The sequence below is a fragment of the Guillardia theta genome (assembly GCF_000315625.1).
Source record: "Guillardia theta CCMP2712 unplaced genomic scaffold GUITHscaffold_20, whole genome shotgun sequence".
Taxonomy (NCBI): Eukaryota; class Cryptophyceae; order Pyrenomonadales; family Geminigeraceae; genus Guillardia; species Guillardia theta.
The window spans coordinates 723,551-742,971 of NW_005434654.1; the positions used below are offsets into that span (position 1 = coordinate 723,551).

Consider the following 19,421-nt stretch of genomic DNA (forward strand, 5'->3'; position numbering starts at 1 on the left):
TATGGTACAAACTTCAAGCCCGCCCAGGTTGGTGGGAGGCTGGGTTGAAGAGCGCATTTGAGGGAGGAGGAGCGACAAGAATGCTGGGAAGCGCTCGAAGATCGCTGCTTGCCGGTGTCGCCGTCTTCAACCTTGTGGCCCCCTTGAATGCATACTCCAGCAGCTTCGTGCAGATTTCGGGCGGCTTCTCGAGGTTTCTTCTCTCAAGACGAGATGCTCTGCGCGCTTGTCGACAAGTTTCGCCATGCGGTGCCCCACAAAATGTTGTCGAGCAGGGCGTAAGCTTTTTTGTTTGTGCAGTGAATATATGGCGAGCATGCGCTGTCTCTGCATGTGATGATGGGGCTGGAGGAGATGAAAGGAGCAGCAAGGCTCTCGCTGGAAGTGTTTATGCCATTACAGGGTGACCACTGGGGTGACCGCGCCGAGCTCACTCATAGCACCTTCAGGAATTTCAGGCAAAGACGGGAGGAAACGATCAAGCAGATGGAAACTCTCGGGTGCCAGTTGAGCCCGACGGTTCACAAGCGAGTAGAGTTTGTACTGTGCGATGACGACGCCTTGACTTCAGAGACAAAACATGTAAGCACAGAAAAAGAGGCGTTTTTTAACGACCCTTCAGGTCAGGAAAGCAGCCAAGTACAAGATCCCTCTCGTCTCAATCCAGTATGTGGAGGAGTGTGTTCAATTGGGGAAGAAGCTTCGCCCAGAGGATTTCGACAAGACAAGGAGGATTTCTGGTCTGCAACTAGAACAGGAATGAAAGGGATGGGAATGACAGTGAATCAAAGACATTCCGTGGAACTTCTTGTTTTCCACTAATCTGTCTCGTGCATAGTGAAAGAAATCAGCTTCTTGGGGAGATAACCGAAAAAAAAGCTTTCTATTCAACACCCAATAATAATTGTATTGACTATGAAATCCTTTCAGTTTTCACGCCTGAAGAGATGCTTTGCCAAGGATGCATGAAAAAGCTTTTCTTCAAGGTCATGATCAAGTCCAGTGATTGTTTCCTTTAGTCTCTGCTCAAGCTTGTTCTCCGGCACTTGAGAGTTATCCTCCGCGATTGATTGTATCAGATTCGTTCCCATGTCTGCTTGCTTGCGAGAGTCGGTCGCTACAGAGGCGGGTGGTTTCATACTCCGCTGGAGATCATGTAGACCTGCATCCAACTGCTGCCTCATGGATTTTTCAAGTTTGATTCGTGACATAGAATGGCCGTCCTTCACTTGGAGCGCCGTTCCATCCTTCAGATTACCAAACAACAAAGCAGTTGGCTGATAATTTTTTGCATCCAACTGCACAGGGTGGTTTGCTTCCCAATGCTTGGCTGTGTCCCATTTGGCCGTCATCAATTCCTCCTTGCTCAAAGCCGCAGACTCTTCTTGCTTAAACATGCTTGCTTCTTTTTCATTCAGCTTCTTCAGAAACGATTCTGCAAAATTTCCTTGAAGTGTTGAAGTATGGTGTGCTTCCATGGGTTTACTCGTGTGGGCATTACTCCACATTTTCTTCAGATCTCGTTCTGCTTTTCGATTCAGCAGATCTTTCATTCGCTCCTTGATGGACAGCGGATTCATCTTATGTGCAGGCATTTGTACACTTGCACGCGCTGCCATCATGGTGGCCTGAATTGCCTTCTTGCTGGCACCCTTTGAGGGAGAGCTTGCTGCCTTGCTTTTGTGCTCTTGCGACTTGTGAGGTCTGCCATGCAGAATGGCTTCAGCAAGACGAATTTTGTCGCTCAAATCCACTGTTGAACGACCCATATGTGATTTACTGACTGTCTTCATCTTGCTTGTGTGAGCAGGGGCCTCGACAAAATGACTCTTGTGAAGCATCGAAGGCGATTGATTTATGACGTCGGCAACTTTGATTTGTTGTTGCAGTTTCGGATTGATCGCCAGAGACGAAAGCTTATGCTTACCATGTTGCAGTGATGTTGCTATAGCATCTTCCTCTCCGTGATTGAAGCGAAATCCTGCCTTTCTTAGTGCATTTGCGTACAGATGCCCCTCGTCAACTTCACTGTCTTGCATGAGAGTCCTCTTGATGATTCGCTTGAGAGTAGAGCCATCGCCATGCGTCTGAGAGATCAAAGTGTTGCTGGTACGATATTTCATGAAAACTATCGTAGCGATCATCGAACAAGCCATCATCCCAATCCCCATGCCTATCGCAGTTCGGCGAGCCATACCCGACACCATTTCCCCCTGACTCTTCACACGATGGTGGATCCTCATCCCCACTATGTCCACAGCCAGGCGTTACAGACCAGTTGCAGACTGGTTGCAGAGCAACACGATCGTTCCAAGAACGTTACAAGAACGTTACTGGCTTCCAGGAAACAAATTTACTACACGGACTTCAGTTTTAAAACGAATAGGGTTTTAAAATCCACTTTTAAAAACTTTTTGCGACCCCGACTGCCTGTTGACCCCAGTTGCAGCCATGGGTGGTACCCCTCAACTTTTTGTTTACCTCGATGTACGAGGATGATACTCAAAAATTGGAATTTTTGAGGTAGGGGTGGACACCCAAGGGATGTTGTCGAAATGAAACTAGCCTGTTGACCCACAACGTCGACTCCGTGCCGCGTGAAGTTTTTTTTTTTAAATCAAAATCTTTTTAGAGCCGAACAATATACATTACACTGAGGTACAATTGTTATAAGCTTGGTATAATTTGGTAGGATTTTCTATCTCGATTGTTTTTTGCTGGTACTAACATGTGGCAAAACGTGATTTGCCGTAGTAACCTTCAACCCGCTGCCTCCAACGAAGAAGGGTGGGGTATTATCTTGTGACATAGGGTGGGGTAGTAGATTTTGACCCAACCCCATTAGATACCACATTAGCACCCCTCTAAAAGACCCATATTAGCACCCATCCGAGACATCAAGTTCAGCAAAGGATTTGTTCTTTCGGGGGGCAGGGTAGGGTAGTGTAAGTGAGATGGTAGGTCATGGGTCCACGAGAGGCCGATACAATTTCACAGGGGGTGGGGTACATTGTGGTAGGAGATCGAGCTGTGAGGAGGGTCGGGGGCACTAGTAGCCCAAACCAGACAAGGAGGGTAGGGTTGTCTCATTCAAGGGGGAGCAACAGGGTAGGTAGGGAAAGGACACCAAATCGATCGGTGGCAGGGTGGGTATAATGACCTATGAATATCCTTGGGGTGGTGACAGTCCCATACGAATCGCTAGCAGATAGCCAGGAGTGATAGGACTCTTCACCTTAGGAGAATGTCCTGTTTGAGATTACGGTAGGAAGGGTAGGGGTACATGGTGACCAGGGGGTAGTGCCAGTAGGGTAGGATAGGGTGGGGTTGAAAGAATCAAACCGAGCAAAACTGAAACATCTCGTAGAGATAGGAAGGAGAGCACAAGCTTTGCTTGAAGTGCTTGCACACAATCGAGTAGGTTTTCACTCTGCTGTGTGTGTGAGAGTGAGTGAGTGAGTGAGAGAGAGAGAGCTATTGAATTTTTGATCCTGTCTGTGGAAATCTCATCGTGAAAAGAAGCTCTTCAGAAAGAAGTTTACTAAATTTCAACCGACTGTTGAATAAGTTGTGCCGAAGCTCGTGATTGTTATCAGGTTTCGAGAAGCGACAAAGAAGTGAAAAATATTGCAGTCACTGTACCAACATTATTTGCGGAAGTTTGATTCTCTACAAAGCCATTTCTGAATTGATCAATAGTGAGCAAACCGGTATCAAGCGTGGCGGTCAGAAGGTTGGATCAGCGAGAACTTTTTGGACTGTGGTGATAAGCTGGATGCGATAGTGGTGTCTACTACATTCTTTGACGCCAATCTTAGTGAAGTGAAGTAATCCTTGAACATCAGTTCTCTTCTGAAATGACTCAAGTTATGATGCCAATGCAATTAAGTGGATCCATTCTGCCAGCCCCAACAAATTTTCAACAATTTCAATCCCAATGCATCGCGGGGATGATGATCAACGAAGTTCAGAGGAGCGTGAAATTGAACTCCCAAGGCGACTTGTTGCATACCGTTTTTCAAGATCTGGAAACAAGGTTAATATTTTTGCTTGATTTTGGCGATGTTGTCTTATTTTCTGCCCAGGTTCATCATTAATTGTCCCTCCGAAGATGATTCTAACCAAGAGCTCATGCTCTTGATGTTTGAAGTTGAAAAGGCGCACTGGTACTATGTGGATTTTTGGAGGAAACAACATCCACATCTTCCTGCTTACAGTTTGAAAGAGTTTGGTGGGCATCTCTTTCGCCACTCTATGCTCCTTCAAGCATTCAGTCCAAATTATGATTCAATCTACAGCGAATGGCTTGTTTACAAACGAGCAGTTCCCACGTTTGGAGCATGTATTCTAAATCAAGACTGTACAAAAATTCTTCTGGTGAGAGGTTGGAATTCCAAGACATGGGGTTGGCCCAAGGGCAAGGTAAACAAAAGTGAACAAGATGCGATTTGTGCTGCTCGGGAAGTAATGGAGGAGATCGGTTTTGATATTCTGCCCTTCATCAACGAGAAAGACACTATACATGCTAGCTTGCGAGAGCACCACATGAAGCTATATGTGATTTCTGGGATTTCAGAATCAACTGTCTTTGAAACAAGGACTAGGCAAGAGATTTCCGAGATTGCATGGCATCCCCTTAACGAGATTGGGCAAGATCGGGACTCAAACAAATGCAAATATTACAGTGTCGCTCCCGTCCTTGCACAGCTCAGATCATGGATTGCCCAGCAGAAACGATCTCTGTCACGCAGCAAGACACCAGTGCGTTTTGTGAAAGATGAATCCAAGTCTCAGAGTCGTCGATCCACCACTCCCAGTAAGTCAGATGCGAAGGCGAAAAAGAACAAGGGGGTTGCAGGTGATTTCCACGAAGTTGACGCCGCGGGTGTTGTTCGTAACAATGCTGCCACATTTGGAACCTTCTCAGGGGAATCAAAGGGTTTCTCAGCCGAAGAGATGTTCCGTGTCAACGAAGAAAACTTCGGAATAACCACGACATATTCTTTCGAACAGTACACGACTGCTCTCCCTGGACAACAGTCGACCACGATTGAAAATCCGTCCGAACCAAAGTTGTATGCAGAACGATTTCGCCAATGCAATGTTTGTGATGGAGTCCAATCGACCAAGTCCGAGGCCACAACTGGGAGCAGCTTTCTTGGCTTCAAATTTGATGTGGACGAAATCATGGGCACTTTGCCCATGTAACTTGCAACATGGTGAAGCGAAGGGTTAGCCGACAGCCCTTGCCTAGATCCGGTATATGATAGGTGATAGGCTCAACTACTGATCGGGATGTGGTGTGTACACTTTCACCCACATCTGACTGCGTTGGAATGTCTCTCACTGAGAGATCTGGGTTCGATTCCCAGACGGTCTATTTTCAACAAACGATAATCATTCGATCTCATCAGGTAGCAGTTGGTTGGGTATGCTCACTTCCCATATTCCAGGTTTGCCTGGAACAGTCAAAGGTCTTTTCAGCCAGTAAGTGCGAAGTATCGGGGTAAGAAATTTGCCCATGTCCTCTCTGGCGGCGACAACCGCAGATTCAATCTTGGGTTGTCCTCTTTCCTCGTAGGTTCCCAGCCATGTTTCTCCTAGTTCGACTATCCCTACGATATCACCTGGTGCAAAGTCGTCTGGCAAGCTACATAGATCCGAAATCTGACTTGCTGTAAGACCTTGGCTGATCAGGACGTCCCTGTACTTGCTATCCTTCCATGGTTTCCGGCCTACATGCAACGCAAACAAACCTTTAGATTGAAAGAAAAGGTTTGAATTGCGACTTTCAATCGTCTTATGGTTCTTCATCAGCAAACTGGCAAAAGGCTGTGACATGCTGAAACATTTGAACATCGTTCGATCACCGAGTAATTCGACCTTCTCGGCATACAATCTATCTTTTGCATCATCGTATGCCAGGAAGAAGGATACTTCATCTTCTGTTGACAGGATCGTTGGATTGTTGGGCAAGATCTTTGACGAATGGACGAACACGTCGCGATCAAGTGTTTCAGAGGTGATGAACCCATAGCGCCTGGCAGCATCAAATCGACTACATTTTCCTTGAAGGCGCTGTCCTCGCAGACCTGAATGGCTTTCTCCACTGCTGTGACTCGCCATGAGGCCTCTGACGCTTCTGGCCGCATTCCTCTCTACACTTGCTAGGCTGCTGGTGGGCGGGGATGGCAGGGCATGAAGCAACACTGTGACCATGGCCAGCATTTCTTGCACGATTGGGCTTTCGGGTTCGCCTCAAGAAGTTTAGAAGACAGTGGATGTAAATAAGGAAATTCATGCTGGAGATAGATTGCTGTCCTCACCTCCTCTCGTCATGGCGATGGCACTCCCGAGCACGAAGATTCAAGTAAGAGGAGGCGAACGAGGAGGAGGAGGAGGAGGAGGAGGAGGAGGAGGAGGAGGATATGGTCAACGAGGACGAGGACGAGGACGAGGTTGAGGACGAGGACGGGGAAGAAGTGTGAGAGGAATAGTTTGCATAGTTGCTGTGAAGGAACTTGGTGAGCAGAGCAGGAACGGGAAAAGTCAGGAGCGACGAGAAACAGGTGTGAAGGACAGCAAGTCGAGGAGTGGGCGAGGAGAAGTAAAACGATTGGCATCAAGATGAAGTTGTGAAGAGGTTGAAAGCAAGCAGATGAAAGAAGGGAGAGACATTGTTGGGGAAGGGGCGGGGGGCGGGGGGGGGATGAGAGAGTGGGAGGGAGGGAGGGAGGGAGGGAGGGACAGAGGGACAGAGGGAGACAGAGAGGAGGGAAGTGATTGACAGTCAACTTACAGATCGACAAACCGTCGGATTATGTCGATGAAAAGGAAGCAGCAGCTCAAAAACTACCCCCTGAGTTGATAGGTTTGAAGCTACGAGACAGATAGTTTGATGTCTCGATGAAACAGCTAAAATTTCCTTCAGCATCAACTTCCCTGGCGAACTGGTTCACAAGGATGCAGGTGAATGAATGTCTGCCGTGCGCTAGTGAAAGCCCAACCCCAAACCATGGCAGACTGCAATTGTTGAAGGCAATAACATCAACGAAGCTGATCAGTTAGGCTTCTGGTGATTTGTATATCACAAAGGTTTTGGTATGTATTGTTAACCATTGTATCTGTTCATGAAACACAGCTACATACACTATGCTGCCCTTGACGGGGAACTTGCTGTTGTAGAGATGCTGTTGAAGCATGGTTGACTGCAGTCTCCTGGTGGGCGGTGGGAGTTTGAACTTGTAGTAGGGGTTGAAGTCGATACCAAGTCAAGAAACAAGCAGAGCATCTCCCCCCTTCATTGGGCTGCTCTGCGTGGTCACACGCAGGTAGGTGCTGCACAGTCCCTGGTGAGACTGAGTGCCCGCAGGTCGTTAAGTTCTTGCTTGACAAAGGTGCGGAGATTGAGTCGCAAGTGAGACGGAGAGCCGAGTGTCCTTGCTTTGAACTTGACAATCTCGCCAGGACAGCGAAGGACACACGCCTCTCATGAAGGCAGCACAGTACAACCAAGTGCCTCCTCCTCTTCTTGCCTTCTCTCCTTCACTCTCTGACAGGTTCAAACTTGTCTACTGCTCCTGGCGCGAGGAGCAAGTGTTCACACGGTTTGACGTTTGTTCTCTATCTCATGTGTTGAAGGTTGTGCAGGAAGACATTCACGGACACCAAGTAGAAGTTGTTCTTGAGAGCTTCTATTCACGCATGTCTCAGGCTCTTCACTGGGCTTGCTTTCAGGGCTGCGGACTCGTGGTGGAGCTTCTACTGAAAGGTAGCCGCGAGGAAGGAGAGAGATCAGTGACGAGGAGTGAAAGCTGGGGCGAACGTCAACTTCAAAGATCACGACGACAAGATTCCCTTGCACCGCGCACTTCAGAACTTCCACGTGATTGCCTTGATCCTGTGTAAAACCTTTATCACCTTCACTTTGAGCAGTGGACGAAAAGGGACATCGTGCTGCTACTTCTCCAAAACAATTCCATCGTAACTACATCGTCTTTCTCTCCCCTCTCCCTCCTCTTCCCCTCCCCCCAATACTTATTGCCTCGTGTTTCGATCTTACTTTGTGGCTGACTGTGAGGTTGCAGGTTGATATCCAGGTAGGAGATATTGTACCCTGCCTTCGCTTGACCTTGCGCAGAACGACAAGGAGGAGCTCAACATGGTCCAGCTGGTCAAGAAAAGCAACTCGCCTGTCAGTCTGCTTAGCTGCCTGAGTTTGTCTCCAGTGACTCCTTGCAGGCACGACAGAGGATCATCGGCTGGTTGAGAGGGAGAGACGTACGTCACCCGCTGGCCTCTCTGGTGTTTGGCCTCAAGGAAGGAGAGAAGGTACCAGGAGAGCAGGAGACGCTCTGCTGACTGGAGCAGGGAAGCTTCGAGTATCAACTCGCGGTGATGGAAGCAAGGGGCAAACATCCGGTGGGAGGGCGTGCGGGGTGAGGGGCACCTGGTCACCATGTGCTAGATGCTCCTGACCATCTTCTTCGTGGGAGCTGCTAGTTGCTTCCTCGTCTACTTTCGCAATCTCTACAGGTCTGCTCCCTCTCTCCTTCTCTTGGCGTCCCTCACTCCCTTCAGGTTCTTTCACGTCTGGACTTCTTTGCACTACGTGGGGCTCCTGGCAGCAGCTGTCGCAGTCTCTTCCTACCTCACCCTCCTCCGTTTGAACCCAGGCAAGGCCTCCTCCTACTCCTCCGCCTCCTCCGTCTCAGCCCCCCCTCCGCCCCCCTCCCCCCTCCTCCTCCTCCTCTGCCAACGTTTCCTCCTCATCCTCCTGTTCTTGCTCTTGTTCTCTCTTTTTCACCCTCACACTCCGACGGCGCTTTCTTTCTTACGATGCCGTCAGGTATCATCAGCACGGACAACTCACCGGAAGAGCAGGAAGAGATCAGAGTAAACGACTTTCCGACTTTTGTTTTGCCTTCTCACTTGTTGGCAGCAACAACTCTGTGACGGAGAGAAGATCGACAGGATTTGCAGCACCTGCAGGATCCGCAAGCCCCTCCGTTCCAAGCACTGCAAGTGTGAAACTTCTCTTGTTTGGATGCTTTCTCGTCTCACCGCACCCTCGAGGTTCTGTGGAAGGTGTGTCGCCAAGTTCGACCATCATTGTCCGTGGATTGGGAACTGCGTGGGGTGGGACAGGACAAACACTTGCGACTTCTCATTTTCACGCAGCTACCGCAATCATCCGCTCTTCGTTCTCTTCCTCGGCTCTGCTTTTTCTGCTGGTAGGAGAGGAAGAGCGTGTGAGGTCCTTGACCTCTGGCAGGCGTCATCCTCAACCTTTTCAGCGTCTACCGCGTCTCGTTCGAGCCTGACCTTCAGCACCTCGACTGGTCCTCCTTGCGCGGGTGAACCCCTGCCCCTCTTTCATCCTCATCCTCATCCTCATCGTGCTCAGGTCCTTGTACTCCATCTTCTACTTCGGTCTCTTGTCGTGTCGCCATGTTCGCTGCTGTGACGTGGCTTGCAGTGACTTTCTTCATGTGGAATTTTCCTCACATGTTTGTCAACGTGTGCTTCAGCGGCTTGTTCACCGTCTACTTCTTGTTCATGTTCGCCTGCCACCTGCGCCAGATTCTTGTCAACATCACGACTAACGAGATGGAGAACGCCTTTCGGCTGCCCTACCTCCACAAGCCAGAAGCGTCTTATGACGAAGAGAGCGGGCCCCGGGAGGACCATCATCACTTTGTGAACCCCTTCGATCGCGGCTCAGCCATCAACTGCATCGAGGGCTTCTTTCGTCCCCTTCCTCCTCTCTGCCTCCGCATGGAGGTTTGGGGGTCGGACGGGTGAGAGACTATCCTCTCCTCCTCCTCCTCCTCCTCGTTCCCCTTCTCCTTCTCTTTTTTTTCTCACTTGAGCTTTCAGAGGAGTCCGCAGGCATCCTTCCACCTTGTTCCCGGACTACTACACCATCTCCTCCGTGGACGAGGTCCAGAAGGTGATGAGCTTGAGGTGAGCGATCAGCAGTGTCATGATGGCGGGAAGACTGAGATGAGGGCAGGGAGATGCAGGAGGTGCGGGAGGCGACGAGCTACGCGGCCATTCCGAGGGAGGAGGTGAAGGACTCGTGACTGAAGCGCCGCGAGTGACCCTAGGAGAGTTGGCGGCCTGTGATGGCTGTCACAGGAGGCTTGTCAAAGAATATAACCGTTAATAACCGTTACTTGATGTGTCCCTCCTACCCCCTCATGTTCATTTGTCAAGGTTTTCACTGCAAGCCGCACGGTATGGTGGCGAGTAGCGAAGGTGGCTGAGGGCAGCAGCATGCAGACGCTTCTCCTGTTGCTGGGGCTCCATGCTCTGCTAGCCGCTCCTCCTCCCCCTCCTCGACCTCTCTCCACAACCAGCATCCCTCGCAAGCTCTCCATACCTTCATCGTTGGTGGCGTTTGACTCAACTCCTGCCGGTCGACCGCATGCAGCTCCAAGACCGTCTCCCCGTCAGTCCTCGACCTCAACCTCGACTGACGGTCGTTGCACAGAGGCTCTCGATGCTCCTGCGCAAGCGAATCCATGCAACATCAACACAGACGAGGCTTCATGCACATCTGCGACCGGATGCACCTGGAAGCTCGCAAACAACTCTTGCTTCTGCACTTTCTCCGGCTGTACATGTGGTAACCCTGCTTCTGGAGCTGAGGCATCGTCGTCTTGGTCTCCTCAGACGCTGCTTATGGTTGTTGTGCCAACCCTTACAGTGTGCGGTTGTCTTTGTACAGCATGCTTCGCTTACCGGTTTAGACGGCTGCTGGCGAAGCTCTTCAGAAACATCTGCCCGCAAGCGATTTTAGACAAGGTGGACATCAAAGATGAGGATAGCAAGGACGACAGACACAGAGAGGTGAAGACAGAAGAAGAGGAGCTCAAAGATTTTCAGAAAGCAATTTTGCGTCGAGAAGATCAGGGCATAGGAAAAGGAGCATATCAGCTCAACATCTTCATCGACTATGCTGTTCACTTGCCCATTCGTGACTCCATGTTTCGCGACGTGTCAGCTCTGGGCTCTTGCGACCCTTACATCGTGATCAGGCTCAACGATCAAGTTCATCGCACCAAGGTGATGAAGAGCACCTTGTATCCCGAATGGAAGCAAGAGTTTTCCCTCTTCTTCGACCCCGACCCTCCTCGCAGGCGTCCTCAGACTTTGTCGCTTGAGCTGTGGGACTGGGACCGCGGCGTTCGCGATGAGCTGTGCGGCTCTGTGACGCTCGTGCTAGCGGATCTGCTGCAGGAGTACGAGAAGCGAGCGAACAAGTCTCGTCCCCTCGAGAAGTACCACATCGACAAGTTCAAGAACCACAACGGGACGCCGCTGACCGGTGGGATCCTCGCTCAGCTTAAGCGCAAGAATAAGTTCGGCAAAGTTGTGGGAGAGCCGTCGGAGTTGTGCTACACCTACGTGCTGGACAAGACCTACAACCTGCGCGATGCGGTCGGGGACCTGCGACGAGCTGTGAACTGGTTGAGGACGGAACACTCGAAGCAGCTGCTCATCAAGGCCGGCAAGTACGTGGAGGGACGTCGCCCGATCGATCCTCACACGGGGATGGAGCGATGGGAGCACACGTCAACGGACTTGCTGCATGCTGAGTTCGCGTTCGACAAGAGCAGAGGCCACGACCTGTGGGGGATCCAAGACATCGCAGACGAGACAAAGAACCCGTTCCTACTTCGGGCCATCAGGATCCGATCAGAGAGGGAGGGGGGCGAGATGACACTAGAGGAGCGACTGGAATCAGCAATCCAGATGAAGGACCTTGTTGAGCTGAAATCTCTCTTTGACGACCCTGCGTTATCGGGGACCGGCCGTTCCAAGGCAAGGAGATACATCGAGCTCTTTCAAGCCCAGGGAGCAGCGAAAGCGGAGGAGGTTGCAAGGGAAACAGAGCTGGTTGTAGAGAAGGGAACTTGTAATCACTCGACTCTTGACATTACCCGCAGCAAGAAAGACTATCGTTCAACGACTCGCTAGTCTGCACATGTCCCCCCAGGTATCTCCTCCACATGCCGTCAACCCCCAGCCCCCCCCCCTCCACTTCTCTTCTCTCTCCTCTCACGTCTGCTGCTTCTCAGCGTCTTTGTTGAGCATGGCCACTGCATCTGCGGCTTCTCCAAGAGTCTGCCTCCTGGACTGCAGGCTGCCCACCGGACCCTTAGCAAGCCATCCAAGCTCCCAAGCAACTTCTTTCATCCCCCTGTGCCAGAAGAAGCAGAGGAAGAGGACGAGATGAATTCGTCCTACAACCCCTCGATGACCAGCCATGATGTCAGGCTCACTCCCCGCAGCGCGGCGCCTTCCTTGGTGACTCAAATTCCCCCTGGCGTGTGTCTGAGATGATGGCAGAGCGGCTCCTTTAAGGACGACAGGACGACTCGATCTCATGGATCTGCATCGTCTGCCAAAGAGCAAGAGAGGCCGAAGGCTGGGGACGGAAGGAAGAAGTGGAGAGAAGAGCGTAGGAAGCAGCAGGAAGCTGTGCGAAGCTCGCGGGCCTCCTTGAAGAGCACGAAGGTGACTAGGCGAGCAGCATGAGTACACTAACGGATCGTGCAGGCGAGCGAGGAGGAAGAAGAATCGGTGAGGGTAACGATCCGGAACCAGTCGCATGCGGGAGACGAGGCAGGGCGAGCGAAGACGCGATCAGTGAGCACATTTCGATCACCACGGTGAGGGCAGACAGTGACAGCAGCACATGAGACTTGTTGACGCATGTCAGGGAGTGAGGAGCGACTCTCAAGGCTTCTAGCTACCTCAAACGTGGGGATGCCCTCCCCTCAAGCCCTCCACCTGCATCTCACTCTCCATCTTGGGCTCGGGGACGCAGGGAAGGTTCGACTTGGACTTGTAGAGGATGCTGGCGGCGGTCACAAGGATGGATCCGAAGATGAAAGTGCCGGTAACCTGCGAGGTTCCTCCTCCGAAGAGGCCGCTGAAGGTGATGAAGCCCTGGAGCCACGTGGCGAAGACGCGGCAGAAGTTGTAGCTGGTGGCATCGAGGAACTTGAAGACCAGCGCCATGGCCATGTCGGCGAGAGCAATGCTTGTGATCGCCATGAGCGTCTGCCACGTGTAACCCTTGAAGAGGTTGAGCGAATGCTCCTCGCTCCCCATCAAGATGGCGTTGGTGCTGCTGAGGATGAGGAGAGTGCCGTTAGCGACGAAGCCGTAGAGGGAGCAAGTCATCGTCTGGATCAGGACGCTCTGATCTTGCGACTTGGAGGCTCGTTCAAAGTAAACTCCCTGCGCTGCCGTGCAGCATCCTCCAAACACAGCCGCGATGAACCCCGGGTTGAAGAGGAGAGCGAGGGGATCGATCCGTCTCTCCATGTTGTCGATGTTTGGCACGAGGAGGCAAAACCCGACAGTCAGCAGCACCAAGCTCACCTTCTGCTTCCTCGACAACCAGTGCCCCAACACCATCTGCGACAACATTGCCGTAGCCATGATGCAAACCGCTTTCCTCGCAATCTGATTAAAGAGCGCACCGAGGTATGAGATGCCCACGAAGAGCGTCTGGTTTGCAATGGCGAGCATGACAGCAGGAGCAGCGAAGGCTCGAGACTCCTTGAGATCAATTTCTGCCAGCTGCAGGCACTTCTTTCTGACGGCAAGAAGAGATATAAAGCATAGAAACGCTTTCATCAGCTCTGCCATGGCCATCGCTGAAGCCAAGGAGTACTCATACCCCATGCTCGCATTCTTGGAGTGCGACTGCGACAGGTCAATCAAGATGGGCTCTATCGCTTTGCTCACTGTCGCCATCGCAAACAAGATCGCGCTTCTCCCCGCAAACCCGACATCCCGCCCTTCTTTTGCGCGAGGGCTTTGCATCGGTCACGAGGTCACCAGCAAGAGATCACCAGCTGCTCAGCATGCGGGACGAGCAGCTCATGCTCCTTCACGATGCTTCGATTGAACAACCAGCCTTGACAAGGATTGCCGATTCCTGGGGGAGGATGCGCTGGGAATAACCAGTCAGAACGCTGTAGAACCGTCTTTCCTTGAATCCTGTTTCTACGTCACCCCTCCACATTTCAAGGAGAACCTCTCAAGCTCCCTTGTCAAGTTCTGGATCAAACAAGTCTATTTCTCCTGTCTTCCGACATGTTATCCTTTCTTTCATCACAGCCATGTACAATACGATGGTGATCCACCAGCCTACCATGAAATGCTTGCAACGCCCCGTCAAAATGTTGCGCGCAAAAAATATTCCATCGAAATCTCTATCACCGTATGTATAGCTAGGCTGATGTTCCCTATGCGCATCGACCTGGTCCTTCCTCCTTCCCTTCAACCATGTCCTTGTATCCTCGCCTCTATCCCTCGCCTCTCATCCCCTCCCGTCACCCCTTCGACTCTCGTTCCTCGTAGCATCCCTCCTCGTCACCGTTGAACCCTACCCCCTCCTCCCTGGAACCACCCACCTCACAAATGTCTCTATGACCCCACCCCTCAAATCTGATTGGGTGTTCTTCTCTTTACTACCCATTTCCCATTGATCTACTACCCTACCCCTGCAAAACCCTACCCCACCCTACCGTGTATTGCAGTCGCCATGGTATGACAAGCGTGTAGGTGTGAAAGATTTCGAGCAAGACGAGCGAAAGATGAGCAGGAGAAGATGAAATGAGAAGATGGAGAAGAGTTGAAAGAAAATGATTGTGAATGAGAAGATGGAGAAAAGTTGAAAGAAAATGATTGTGAATGAGAAGATGGAGAAGAGTTGAAAGAAAATAATTGTGAATGAGAAGATCGAGTAAACGTTAAGAATATGTGGAGTTGAAGGAGTCGAGACGAGCTCCTCGGATTCACCGAGCCGAATCGATCGCTTGATCAGTGTCTCCCCGGTCATGTGTCGATGAAAATGAGAGAATGTGTCGTCTCAATGTTGAACCACTCTGCATCAACCGCCCCCGCTCACAATCAAGAAGGGAGCACTTGCACGAAAGGAGCTGAAGAGCAGGTATAGCAGTATAGGTGAGCAGTTCAATCTGTTCCTCCTTCAGATTGTGTACCCGAGCTCAGTCGCTGTCAAGGCTCAAAAAACTTGACCATCAATTGCAACATACAATCCCAACAACGTCGTCACCGTTGCGTTTCACGCGGACATCACGCCGGTATGGTCAGCATGGGCATTCACAGACAAGGAGAAGAGCTCTGTTCATACTGCAAGCCTGACATGGGGCACAGCAAGTAGTGACGAGACGCGACTGCGAGCCTGAGGTGCATCTTGTCTATTTCTTGTCTAAAAGCCAGTGGAGCCGTAATAGGGAGAGTCAAGGGAGCCGGGCATCCAGTATTGAGCAGAGTCCGGCATGTCCAACACCTGTGTGCGAACGAAACCATGAGCGAGGGCTTCCTCCCCGACGTCCAAGCTCCCATACCTTGGGGTCGTAGTCGTGCTCGGGCTTGAGGTCCTTGGGCATGCCTCCGTACTCCTTGTACATCATGTTGCGGACGCCATCGGGCCAAGTGCGCGCTCCGTAGTAGAAAAGCTGCTGTCCTGGAACAAAAGCAATCTAGTGCCAAGTCAGCGCAGCGCATCTCCGTCCATTTGCACAAATCGCCTTCTTGCAAAACTCTAGAACAGCGAACCTACTGTCTCACATTTGCCAGCATCATGTTATGATCATCTCTAAGAGAAGATTGAAGGAAGCCCATGCAACTCAAATCAATAAGAAATACTTGAAAACATACGTGCCAACGAGGAAACAAAAGCATCAGAGCCAGTGTCAGCAAAGAGAGAGAACATGGAGCACAACATGGCACTGCAACCAGGCATCGTATCGAGAAGAGGAGTTGGATGTGTGAAAACTCAAGAGGGAGAGAGAGAGATCCACGTGTGTTCACACGCCATGTCACCACATCGAGCCATGCTCGCCTTCAGCTTACCATATCGCTCTGCCTCTTCACAGTAGTAGTTCAGGAAGAGACAAGGCTATTAACTAAAATCATAAGTTATCTCGTTTAAATAATCTGATTTTATTCTAAAAATATTGTATAATATCACATAATCTATCTGGGGTGGTACGGGGATATAATAATTATTATCTCCTTTACATTTATGACCCCACCCCCCTTGCTCTCACTGGTGTAACCCCACCCTGTACGTCGGTTCTATCATTCTCTCTTTACTACCCCACACCCCCTCCATCTCCCCCACCCACCCCCACAGTCTCCACATTTCACCCCGCCAGGTCCTCTGTATCCTGACCACCCACCCTACAACCCCCGTCCTTCCCATCGCCTCCTCTCACCCTCGCACCCCTCCCGCTACCCTACATGTACCCCTACCCCTACCCCTACCCCTACCCCTACCTGTGCCCGCACCCAAGGGAGGATGCCTTTGACATCGGGGTTGTCACCGAGTACGTACCACAAGTACCCCCCCATATACCACGATTGACCCTCTCAACCACCCCACCCCAAAATGCTCGTTCTCACTGATATCTGTAGCGGCTCTCCTGTGTTCCTCCTGCTCAATGTCGTACGACTGCTGCTGCTACTTGACATGCCGCTCCTCCTCCCTCCCCTCCTCCTCCCTCCCCTGTCTTCCTCCCCTCCTCACACCGTATGCCTCACCTGCAGCTCCTCCCTCCCTCGCCTCCCTCGCCTCCCTCGCCTCCCTCGCCTCCCTCGCCTCCCTCGCCTCCCTCGCCTCCCTCGCCTCCCTCGCCTTGAGCTCCTCCTACTTCTCGTTTTTCTTCTTCACAGCCTCCATCTGCTTCAACCTGCTAATCCTGCCACCTGATCCCGATCCTTATTCTCCTCTTTCTACATCTCCTTTTTGCTTCAACCTGGTGCTACCATCCGGATACTCTCCTTGCTGCTTTTATCTTTTATCCTAACGATGCTTCTTTCTGTTTTCCGCTTCCTCTCTTCCTGTTGCGCTCTTCGATCAGTGCAGTGGTGATTCAAACCATCCTCAACCTAGTCACCTTGAAATGACGAGCTCCCTTCCTGTTCGTCGTATTGTCGTACAATCCACTTCCATAATTCCTGGTCGTATTTGCAGCAGCAAATCCTCATTTAACGTTTACTGGAGAGGAAATCGACTCATTTGTTCCCTGCATCTTTCTGAGTTTTCAAAAGTTTCCTTCTCCGCCTTCGTAGCTTCACAGCTGTTAGCTTCACAGCTGTTTCTTTGCTATTCTGTGCTTGTAGTTCGAAACTTTTTTTTGATGCACCATGGTGTTTTGCTGAATTGTGGTCTCTTGAATGCTTGATTTTGAGTAATTATTCCTGCACATGCTTGATCTACTTACACCACCAAAAGAGGAGTTTAATGCTAAATGAAATTTTACATGATTGCAGCTTAAAGCCGAAAGCATGGAGGACTACAGTCTCCATGATCCGATGCGAACGTTTGCAAAGGTCAGTCAATATCATCGGCCAACTATGGACGAGATTGCTTTAACCTTTCTTGCTCACAGTGCCGGTCGGGAAGCTGGGTGGTGCGAAAGGAGGAATTCTCGTTAAACAGAAAGATTGCCGAAGGTGCGATGGGCTCAATTTTCATGGCTATCCTTCGTGGGCAGACTGTTGCCGCAAAGATGTTGAAGAAATCAGAAACCGCTGGCATGCAGGTGGAGCTCTGACCGCATTTGCTGAAATGTTGACGATGCCATGGCAGGCCTACAGGGATCTCATCACGGAGCTGGATATTTTGATTTCGATCGGCAAGCATCCGAACATTGTTGAGTTCATTGGTGCGTGCATCGACGATCCACAGAGCCCTATAGGTGAGACCTCTAGACCTGCGGTCTGATTGTTGACATCTTGCAGTCTTTGAAGAATACCTGTCTGGGCCATCTGTTGAGAATTTCTTCATAAAGAAGAATTCTGTCAGAGCGACTCGTAGGCCTCGTGCTCTGCATCACTTTTGCGCTTGTTGACTCGTCGATCAGCGTATAAGCTTCCAAGAAACACTATCATCGGATGGATCCTAGATATGATGCGCGGACTGAACTTCCTGCATGACCGAGATCCTATCATAATGTAAGAAAGCTCCTTCTTCGAGGGCGATCTCCGAGCCTGAAGTCAATGCAGACATCGAGACATGAAGCCTGGGAATCTTCTTCTCAAGGCTGACCTGTCCTCTTTGAAATTAGCTGATTTTGGTACGTTTGCTTGTGCTGAACATCTTTGCGGCATTTGTCAGAACCTGTTTTTAGGCATGGGGAAAGTGGTCAACCAAGCGATGATCAACTCCATAGTGCATACGGTGATGTGGCGGCTTTACAAAGCTATCTGATAGAACAAAAAGGGGCATACTGGAGCTGTGCGGTACATGGCTCCTGAAGTATACCACGTTGCAAAGGTGAAGCAAGTGCATGAAAGTGCACAGAACCAATGTGCTTGCAGGGTCATTACACAGAAAAAGCCGATATTTTCAGCGCAGCCATGATCATGTTGGTGGCAGATTTCTCCAATGCTTGACCACCTGATGTGCTTCAGGTGGTACATCGCTACAGGTCAAAGGCCGAATCAAGGCCAAGGTCACAATGTCGAGTGGCGACCAGACCTCAACATGGTGAGAGCGTGTGTCGCGGTGAAGTTGATTGACTTCCCCCTCAGGTTGACTGGGTGGAGCTGAGGCCGATCATCGGTGAGCCCCTTGATCTGCCGTAGCCACCTGACTCCTTGTGGCAGCTCAGGCTTGGTCTGCTCAGCCCCAGATGCGCCCAAGCGCCCTCGCATGCGTACGCTACTTAAGCTAACTGTGGAGTGTCGCTGAGTTGGTGCAGATCGACCTTCTCCTCAGGCTAGATGGCGTCAACGAGCTTCTGCTCGTCGGCAGTGTGCCCACGGCAAGCTGCACGTGTACCATGATGTGAAGAGAGGTTGAAGCTTCATGTATATGTGCCTCCCTCATGCTGCTTATGTATGTCAACGTTTATTATCTAATATATGGAATTAACCGCCTTGATCCAACTCGCCGTCTGGCAAAACATGTCAAATCATGCGTGCAGAAACATTGAAGACTTCAAAACATCCTACATCAAACACGTTGTCCGTTTGGTCCGCTCCATTTACGGAGACATCTCCTGCCCATCCACTGATGTGCCACGGACCACGGACGTAGCTCGAGTTGGGAGTCCCTACAGTCACCAACTATCTCAGCGGATAACAAGCAAGTCGTTGATGGACCTTCCGCAAGTGGTTGGTAATCTGGTTCTTCCAGAGTGTTGCAGTAGACCAGATCTGAAGGCGACATGTTCTCCAAGTCACATGCCCCATCTGGCGCAAAGAGAGCTCTCATCTGCGATAAGCTCAGAAATCCTCCTCCTGCTCCTCTTCTCTGTGCATTTCTACGCTCCTCCTCTGCGTCCTTCCTAACAAGTTCTGCCTTGATCTCATCCCTTTCTTCGCATGTCTCTTCCTCGGTCGCCTCTCCATTCCCCTCG

At 50.8% G+C, this 19,421-nt stretch overlaps 8 protein-coding genes across 8 annotated transcripts; 4 read left to right on the forward strand and 4 right to left on the reverse strand.

Moving 5' to 3' along the window:
* Positions 1 to 80: 80 nt before the first annotated feature.
* Positions 81 to 763, forward strand: GUITHDRAFT_105511 (hypothetical protein; the record flags this gene model as incomplete). The annotated part of the gene is made up of 4 exons (XM_005835809.1): positions 81 to 249; positions 301 to 403; positions 450 to 582; positions 623 to 763. The coding sequence occupies 4 exons, from the start codon at positions 81 to 83 to the stop codon at positions 761 to 763; spliced, it is 546 nt and encodes a 181-aa protein (XP_005835866.1).
* A 163-nt stretch (positions 764 to 926) lies between these two features.
* On the reverse strand, positions 927 to 2,207 carry GUITHDRAFT_105512 (hypothetical protein; the record flags this gene model as incomplete). Its single annotated transcript, XM_005835810.1, has 1 exon — positions 927 to 2,207. The coding sequence occupies one exon, from the start codon at positions 2,205 to 2,207 to the stop codon at positions 927 to 929; it is 1,281 nt and encodes a 426-aa protein (XP_005835867.1).
* A 1,876-nt stretch (positions 2,208 to 4,083) lies between these two features.
* Positions 4,084 to 4,764, forward strand: GUITHDRAFT_44660 (hypothetical protein; the record flags this gene model as incomplete). Its single annotated transcript, XM_005835811.1, has 1 exon — positions 4,084 to 4,764. A coding segment is annotated over one exon (681 nt), but the record flags the coding sequence as incomplete, so codon positions are not given.
* Positions 4,765 to 5,397: 633 nt separating this feature from the next.
* On the reverse strand, positions 5,398 to 6,301 carry GUITHDRAFT_105514 (hypothetical protein; the record flags this gene model as incomplete). Its single annotated transcript, XM_005835812.1, has 2 exons — positions 5,398 to 6,040; positions 6,093 to 6,301. The coding sequence occupies 2 exons, from the start codon at positions 6,299 to 6,301 to the stop codon at positions 5,398 to 5,400; spliced, it is 852 nt and encodes a 283-aa protein (XP_005835869.1).
* A 2,667-nt stretch (positions 6,302 to 8,968) lies between these two features.
* On the forward strand, positions 8,969 to 9,466 carry GUITHDRAFT_68523 (hypothetical protein; the record flags this gene model as incomplete). Its single annotated transcript, XM_005835813.1, has 2 exons — positions 8,969 to 9,024; positions 9,076 to 9,466. Coding segments are annotated over 2 exons (447 nt in total), but the record flags the coding sequence as incomplete, so codon positions are not given.
* Positions 9,467 to 12,765: 3,299 nt separating this feature from the next.
* Positions 12,766 to 13,845, reverse strand: GUITHDRAFT_105516 (hypothetical protein; the record flags this gene model as incomplete). Its single annotated transcript, XM_005835814.1, has 1 exon — positions 12,766 to 13,845. The coding sequence occupies one exon, from the start codon at positions 13,843 to 13,845 to the stop codon at positions 12,766 to 12,768; it is 1,080 nt and encodes a 359-aa protein (XP_005835871.1).
* Positions 13,846 to 15,259: 1,414 nt separating this feature from the next.
* Positions 15,260 to 15,675, reverse strand: GUITHDRAFT_105517 (hypothetical protein; the record flags this gene model as incomplete). The annotated part of the gene is made up of 3 exons (XM_005835815.1): positions 15,260 to 15,340; positions 15,399 to 15,533; positions 15,622 to 15,675. 3 exons carry the CDS (start codon positions 15,673 to 15,675, stop codon positions 15,260 to 15,262), a joined length of 270 nt encoding a protein of 89 aa, XP_005835872.1.
* A 1,527-nt stretch (positions 15,676 to 17,202) lies between these two features.
* Positions 17,203 to 18,862, forward strand: GUITHDRAFT_136527 (hypothetical protein; the record flags this gene model as incomplete). The annotated part of the gene is made up of 13 exons (XM_005835816.1): positions 17,203 to 17,205; positions 17,329 to 17,388; positions 17,448 to 17,600; positions 17,648 to 17,756; positions 17,922 to 18,012; positions 18,064 to 18,134; positions 18,189 to 18,238; positions 18,281 to 18,334; positions 18,379 to 18,425; positions 18,472 to 18,547; positions 18,592 to 18,622; positions 18,667 to 18,716; positions 18,779 to 18,862. The coding sequence occupies 13 exons, from the start codon at positions 17,203 to 17,205 to the stop codon at positions 18,860 to 18,862; spliced, it is 879 nt and encodes a 292-aa protein (XP_005835873.1).
* Between the last annotated feature and the right edge of the window lie 559 nt (positions 18,863 to 19,421).